At 26.2% G+C, this 9,098-nt stretch overlaps 1 protein-coding gene across 1 annotated transcript; it reads right to left on the reverse strand.

The window, feature by feature from the left end:
- Window positions 1–16: 16 nt before the first annotated feature.
- Window positions 17–1,395, reverse strand: LOC126311252 (uncharacterized; the record flags this gene model as incomplete). Its single annotated transcript, XM_049992211.1, is given in 9 exon segments — window positions 17–63; window positions 147–215; window positions 320–388; window positions 524–592; window positions 647–712; window positions 773–850; window positions 918–992; window positions 1,083–1,109; window positions 1,185–1,395. Coding segments are annotated over 9 exon segments (667 nt in total), but the record flags the coding sequence as incomplete, so codon positions are not given.
- Between the last annotated feature and the right edge of the window lie 7,703 nt (window positions 1,396–9,098).

Genomic DNA, 9,098 nt, shown 5'->3' on the forward strand with positions numbered 1-9,098 from the left:
ACACACGCGAGACAGATATTGAAAGACGGATGATTACCTGAAAACATGTTATATGAAAGATTTCTGTACATGCGTTCAAAGAAATATATCAATATACCTACAGTACTATATATTCAAATTATTATATCTATTATCTATAGACATACAAAACTGATAACTTTGAGCTTTTACTGAATGTTGGAATTTCACCACTTAGCTCGTTGTTCGAAAGAATTCTTTATACGTAAATAAGTAAGTCAGCACGCTTATTCGAAATACAACATTATGATATTTATTATTTATAATTAATTTATATATATTATTTTTAGAATAAACTTACAACGTTTGTAGGTTTGAAAATGTACTAAAGGACATAATATTACAATGAAGACGATTTTTCGACATATCGCTGTATATAAAATATCATAGTTGATTTTGATTGTCAAATAATAGAATTAGTTAATATTTAAATTAATATATAACTATATCGTTAAAATGTTATATCCAGACTATTAAAACTAATGTTTACTAAATTCCTACATACATATGTTGCAGAGTTATAGGAAGTGAAATATTATTTAAACAATGTGATATGTTATTTCTAGAAATGTTTCTACAATGATGTCAGAAAAAATATTTTGTTTTTAGGTTGCATTAATATACATACAGGCTGGTCAGACCTAGATGTTTCAAGGATGATGGGAATTCCAGAGCGTTATTTCCCGTAATTTCTCTGTAATTTTTATATTAGTATAGTTAATTTGTATTAAATCTACTCTACCAATTGGCATACATGGTTTTTAAACTGTATATTAATAAATCTGAATTAATGCTATTCCAATTTATTCTAATTCTACTATTAAGAATACGCCTAAATATAATAACCAAAGGTTACGATGTTTATTCTTTTAACTAGTACGTGTTTTTAAAATACTCACAAATCCACTAAGTGGGCCAGGGTAGATATTGAATCTGGCAGGTAATTATCAGGAAGATCAAGATTCTCAAGATGTCTTAAATAACAATTTCATTAGTCATACTGCGATAGACACGTATATAAAACAAATTTTGCTTAAAAAATATTTTCTAATTTATCTACATACATATGTATTATATTTCCTTTGCCATCACTAAATGTAAAATCTACAGTTAAGCAATCTATATCATTTCATCTCCCAAACATCATGAACACAGTCTCTACATACCATGTAATATTTTTAGAGCAATAACTGTTACCTGAGAATATTTCTTCATAAGATTTACCCTTGAATACTCTCTTTAAATCACTAATAAATTCTGATTCATCAGCGGTTAAAAAAGTTGATGATACTAATAAAATTATTAGTATCCCAACTGTATAACCGCTCTTCATGTTTTAGTGTTCCTCAGTATTTTGAGTTATAGATGTTCTTTTAAATGAACGTAGCCAGTGAAAAATATGAATGATTTAAATTATAGTAAAAAAACATACATATACTGTTATATCATGTGTTAATCTTTTTATCTATTTACACCTTATGTCGCCACTTATACTTTACCTTATTTTCGCTACTACTATCCATTTGAAAAAATAATATCAAATAATTATTTGATTGAGGCTTGGCTATATTGCTTCTCATATGTCTCATCAGTCGGACGCGTATTCAAAGAGGAAAAATAGAGGGCTATCTAAGCGTTATGGTACAGATCACGGGACTGTTGGCGGATACTGATTTAATAATAATTTGAGCAGAGGTGGATGACATTGCTAATGTTAATGACACTGAAATAGGTGTTAATAAAAGCCAAGCACGGTACCTGAAAAAATAAGCGATCATATAACCTCTTTTATATTAGAGCTAGAACCCCATTCTGACAAAAAAAATTTGGGTCCGATAGCAGAAGCCAGATTGCTAATAAAAGCACTCTTGATCTTGCCTAATACTCTATTTACCGATATGTTATCTTCTTTATTCACTATCCAAATTTTTCTCTATTGTTTTTTCTATCTGTTATTCTGTATCATTCTTTATTGCTCTATCTATCCGTATACCTTTTCTCTCTATATTCTCTTCATTTTATCCAAACTCATTCTATTCTACTTTATTTTCATCTCTTCATTCCACTTTCTATATATGTTCTTATATTTTCCACCCATAGTATTTTGATATTTTTCTGTTTCTCACCTTCTCTATACACCTCTAGATCATCAAGTTGTTCATATTCAAAACACTCAGACCCATCTTTGTCATATTATGTATTTCTATATATTTAACCTCTTTATCTATATATAATTTTCCTTTTGTCCTCTATTATTTTTATAAATCGCGTCATATTTTCTATCTTTATCTATATTAGTTAATCTCCACTATAAATAATATATGTATACGTATTTTTTTTTAATCTCCTTCCCTATGTCTTCAGTGCTCTCGTCTACAATAATATCGATACATATTCAATAATTCTGCTATACATATCTACACCCTTTTGTACATCCATCAATTCCTTTACATATAGACTCATTGTTATAACATACACATACTCTTCTGTATATTTATCACCCTTTACAATCTGTACACATTTTACATATTACCATATACATACGTATACTCCTGTATAAGGCATTTATTATATCTATCAAATATTTAAAATACACAATTGTAGACTTAATTTATAAAAAATTAAACAGCTACTATTCAAACAACTCGTTTACAAGATTTAATTCATATGTACATTCATACAAATTATATCCCTAAAACTCTAATAACTATTATTACAAATATTCTTCCTATTCCATTATATTGTTCTATTTAACCATAGTTATTATTAAAATCAATCTAATCATCAGCATCATTCATGGTTTTCTGTTATCCCTATTCATTCATTATACTTTTTATATGTCACTCAATACCAATATATACTATCCGTATAAACACGTCTATATATTATACTATGCACGCATACATACTGCTACTATAGTATCCATACACATTAGTCTATATATTCATTCATACACAATCTTTTTCATATATTCCTCCTATATACATTTTTTTCTTTGTGTACCTGTATCCTGCATATACCTCTTTCCATTATAATAATATCCTCCTCGAATATCTACCTATTTCATCAACTTATCATATCCCATTATCACATCACCCTTCAGTCTTACACTCATATACTTATCCTATTCTCATATATATATATACAACTTTTTTCATTACCACGTTATCCCTCATTATCCTACCATTCTACTACGTTATATTCATATATTCCTTATCTATATTCACTCCCATATATAATTATTCTTTTTCAGTGTCATGATGTCCCTCATTACCAGATTATCCCTCACTGTCATCCTATTTTATTCTACTATCATAACATCCTGTCCTATACTGTATGCCACCATCGTATATTCTATTTTGTTTACTTCAAGTTCAAATAAACTTAATTGTTTTTATATGTACACTTAACCACATCCGCCCTTCGTTGTATCATACTGTCCATCTTCTAACTCTGATCTAAATTCCTTTCATACTTAACTCCCACTAACTCCCCTACTTTTATCCTACTCTCCCTAATCCTCACTATAGCGCACTAAGCACATATTCTTCATTATATCATATTAAATACCTACTGCTCACACACTTATTCTATCATGTCATTCACACACTTCATCACCTCATGTTACCCATGCTTTCTCCACTAGATCATGTTGTACATGCCTATTCTTCTAAATATCATACTGTATATTCTATCATGCTGTTTACTTACCCACCTACTCTATATTATCACACACTTCATTAAATCATATTGCATATACACCCTCGTACACTCGCAAACTACCATACTATATCCTATATTCTTCTATATATCATATTATCTATACTTTCTCTTCAACAAATAAATATTATCCACACCTGCTCTTCCGTCTACTTACTCATAATATGCACACACTCTTTTCGTCGTATTATATCATACATATACACATATATAATCTTCTCTATTATCGTCCGATAGTACAATCCTGTCCTATTATTTTCCATTATCATACTATACTGTCCTATTATTTTCCATCATCATACTATACTGTCCTATTAGTATCGACAGTATTATGATATCATATTATCCATACATTTTTTCACTATCTCATACTACCCACACATTATTCATTCTATTGTTATTCACATACTTCCTAGACGTTCTTCACCCTATCACATTGTTTACACACACTCAAACTTTATTGTACTTCTCTATACATTTCTTCAATCTATCGTACTACCTACATACCCATCGTTGTACCGTGTTACCTATGCCTACTCACAACATCGACATACTCCTTTCACACCACATCACATACATACGTATATACACTATTATCCTATTATTCTATCCCACTATTCCATTACCATATTATCCTATATTTTATTTATTACATTTTATTTATTATATTTTATACTAAACTAAATAGGGTTATATAGTATAGATTAGTTTTTTTGTTTTTATTATTATAATAGCTTTTCATACTATTATTTAATGTACAACTTATCATTATTGTTATTAATAGTTATATTTTATTTCTTATATAGAAATAAATTCATATGACTGTCTTTCATCAATCTTTCCTGCTATGTTAGTAGCATCACATATAATCCTATATTATGTTATGTTACTGTTTACTATTATTTATCATATCGTACAAGTGCTAACTATTTGGTACTATTGTATTTGTTACAGTTTATTTACATCTGAATCAGATAAATGTTTATATTTATATCAGCATATTCGTTGCTTATTACTAACTATAAATATTATGCACATACATACAATACCGCTATTTTGTATATAATACTTTATATTTATATTAAAGCCTATTTGAAATATATTTACATAATATATAATATACTGTTATTACTGATTTACGTTTTTCCTTGTTATTATTTTTTCCTCCTTTCTTATTATTATTTTGTTTTTCTCTTATTATTATTTTTCTTTTCTTATTATTATTTTGTTTTTCTCTTATTATTATTTTTCTTTTCTTATTATTATTTTGTTTTTCTCTTATTATTATTTTTCTTTTATTATTTTGAGTCTGTTTTTTGAGTGAGCCAGTGAATTGTCTTATGATTTATTTGAATGAGTCTTAATCTTATTTATTTGAATGAGTCTTAATCTTATTTATTTGAATGAGTCTTAATCTTATTTATTTGAATGAGTCTTAATCTTATTTATTTGAATGAGTCTTAATCTTATTTATTTGAATGAGTCTTAATCTTATTTATTTGAATGAGTCTTAATCTTATTTATTTGAATGAGTCTTAATCTTATTTATTTGAATTTTTATGATTGTTGTATTCTGTCTTCCTATACTAATACCTATATTCATTTATTCAAATATAATGATGCATTACTAAATAAATAATATATATATATATATAACTCAGTTTGTCTTATATGTCACATCATATGTTTAATATATTATAAATTAGTTGTATTTTTTCTACATATATTCAACGACATTATCTGATAAAAAATATATTATTACTATATTCATTCTTCACGTTCTATTAAATTATACCACTCACCAATGTTACTTGAAATAATATAGCCAGTTATACTATTAATTAAATATATGCACATAGATATTTGTATAACTCAATGGTTGTAAATTGTACCCCTGCTATATCGATTGATTTATATATGATATGTGATATGTATATAAATGAGGGGTTCCTAAAGTCTATTTTTTAATATATATATATACATGTATTTTATTATTGTTAATGCATATACTTCTATTCAAGGTATTTTCATACATAATCCATGTTATCGATGCTGTCTCTAGAAGCATCTGACCCTAAACTGTATTATTTATTTGATATTACTTTATATTTTTAGCGTTATGTGTTGTTTATATTTAAAATGCATACATATCTTATGTATTATTATAACAAGGTTTTCAGAATAATACTAGTTAAGCTCTATCTCAACAAGACCATTCCCAAATATTTTAAATATTGTATATTTTAGTTTCAGTTTGTTATTATATTGTTTCATTTATCTAATAAATTATATACCTATAAATATAATCCCTATACTATTTCTATATACATATTTGTTAGTTTCATTGGTTAATAATATTTCATCGTTTACATCCAAAAAGTAAATTAGGTACAAGCCCGTGTGTAAACAAAATCATACTATGTAGGTTACAATATCACATATATTATTATTACACATTATAACATACAGTATTTATAAATTGTTATATATTGGGTCATTTGCTGCTTCTAATACATATTACGTATATACTAGTTATCATATTTTGTATATCGTTTATTGTTTATACAAATATTTTAGATTAGGTTATGTGATGGTCTGAAAATTGTTGATAGTGGATTTTGCCGTTTGACATATCTATATTAGCCATAGATATATATATTAATGACATTTTATTAATCTACAAATATAAGCTGTGGTATATAGATATATTGATTTATACATGGGTCTATATTTACCACCTATATTATCTTAATCATTTTATTGCCTATACACGTTTTCTATTTACAGTTTTTGTATATACTACATATAATATCTTTAGATCTTGTAGTTTATTTATATAGTTTGGTATAGTCTCAATGTCTTTCATAGCATATGTCATTATATACTTTATTATACATGTTATTATTTCTGTATATCTATACTGATTCATATATGTAACCTTATTTACGTACAGCATCTGTAGATTATTACAATTATGTATTCCTTACGATATCTTACCCAAGTTATTATATAACATTATTTAATCATCTTATGTTTGCATTGTCAGCACACATATTATACATAATGATATATATATATGCCTTACAATTTTATTATCCCATACACTTATTATTATATGTAAGTTTATATAGTTTATCATACTTGTGTTCTGATAATAATATATGTATATGTACTACCATATAAATATATCATTATTTATAGTTTTATTTTTTTCTAAAAATATTAATGAATTAATATATAAATTATTTATATTATTTAATACGCTATATTCATCATATTATTACCTGTTTTTACATAGATAAAACTAATACAATATAATAATGTATGTGTATATACCATACGCCATATTTATCATTATCATATTCGTATTTAGATCTACAGATTAAATCATACTATATATTGTGTGATCTTATTTATATACACCCTTGTATATATTATGTGTCATAAAATACTATCAAATATATATAGAGACATAAACGATTGTAGTCAATATTTATTATATATATTCGAATAATATAAAAAAAAAATTTATGAACACTATTTATCAATATATTTTGATTAGTTTCATTATATCTTATATAAATGTATTAATTATTACGAACAACTACATGCTAATATATATTTATTATTCAATATTAATTATTATAAATACTGTTTCTTCCATATCTGGTATCAAAATCGCTAATGTGCTTACTTAACTGTTTTATCTAAATACTAACATATTTGTTATTATCGTCACAAATATTATTTATTGGTATCATATTCTATCCGTATCTATGCAGTTATTTTTATGCCATACACCTACATAAGTTCACCACCTTCTACTGATCTCTCTGTAAATAAAAATACGCTAACCATAAAAAAAGATTGCTTTTAGTGAATTCAATGTTGTAGAAATGCGGAGAACTAGCTGGTGTTAAAAAAATATCGATATTCAAGTGTACAGATTTATGGAAAACATTATCATACCATACGATATATTGAAAATTAACTTAACGACCGATAGTTATTTGATAACTTATATTCATGACAAAAACATAACAACCCTTATTGAATAAAAGATTAGGCATCACTAAAGAGAAATATACAACCATTTATGACAGATAAAATTTAGGACAAACATGATACAGACATGTCTCATAATATAAAAACGTATGGATAATGCCATGATTAACCAATTGAAGATAGCATAGTCATAATCTATGAACGGCAAATTATAAATAAAGTCTAAGCTCAACAATATTAATAAATAGAGCAAGATCAAACATATATGTTCATCGATATAACATAGTCTTCTCGCTTTATTAATAATAACGTAGCTGGATTCGACTCATATGTGCTATTGGTTTTGTTAACAAATGTAAAATTTTTTATAGCCGCTAATGTTATTTTAGATTTAATCAGTCGAATAATTAGATAGACAAGCTTGCAAATAAAACGTTTTTAACGCAATTTGCGCGTATAGTTTCATCACTAAAATTATGTTATAACAATGATATGATAGTTGTTTTTTTAGCTATACCCTTCTATTTGCTCTCATGCATTCACATATACTCTTTATCGTATATATCCAGATAAACTCTTTTATATATTAGTATATTTTTTATGTATTCTCACATAACTTTTTATTTATTCATATTTCTTACTTTCCTTTTCCTAATTTTCTATCTTCACTATTCTCATTTCTGATCTATATACTATCTTCTATATTCGTTATTCTTATTTAATTACACTTTGTTCTTCATTCTTATTCGTACACATCTTATATTCATTATTCATCAGCCTTCTCTCTATTTTTACCTTTCCTCTTCGTTATTCAATGCTTGTGTACTTTTCGGTCTTCAGCTTATCCTCTATTTCCATCACCTTTTCTTATTTTTTTCACTCTCTATTATATTTTCTCTCCTCTTTCCTTCTGTATATCTTCTGTATTTTTGCTCTTGTCCTACTTCATTATTCTATCTCTTCTATCTACTCACCATATTTCTCCATTCTTCTTTTCCTATTTATTTTTCGTTTTTTATACTCGCTGTTTGTTTAATTTCTTTTTTTTATCTTTCAACCATATTCTATATATATATTCTCAACTTCTATCCAATATCTCCGACACTCATAATTCTACATATACCTGTCTATTTATATATTTTTAATATTTTCATATGTTCACTTTATAGATGTTTATTAAAAAGGGCCACCACTTTTTTCAAAGCCATATGCTTTAACATTTTACTTGCTTTGTTTTTACCGATAACATCTTATGGTTATTTTTATTTACATATCTATCTCTACCACCAAGCAATGAAAAACATTATACCGCTCGAATTGCTAATGCTCTACTATTATGTAATCCAGCTATATTT

This window comes from Schistocerca gregaria, unplaced genomic scaffold, assembly GCF_023897955.1.
Source record: "Schistocerca gregaria isolate iqSchGreg1 unplaced genomic scaffold, iqSchGreg1.2 ptg000400l, whole genome shotgun sequence".
Classification (NCBI taxonomy): domain Eukaryota; kingdom Metazoa; phylum Arthropoda; class Insecta; order Orthoptera; family Acrididae; genus Schistocerca; species Schistocerca gregaria.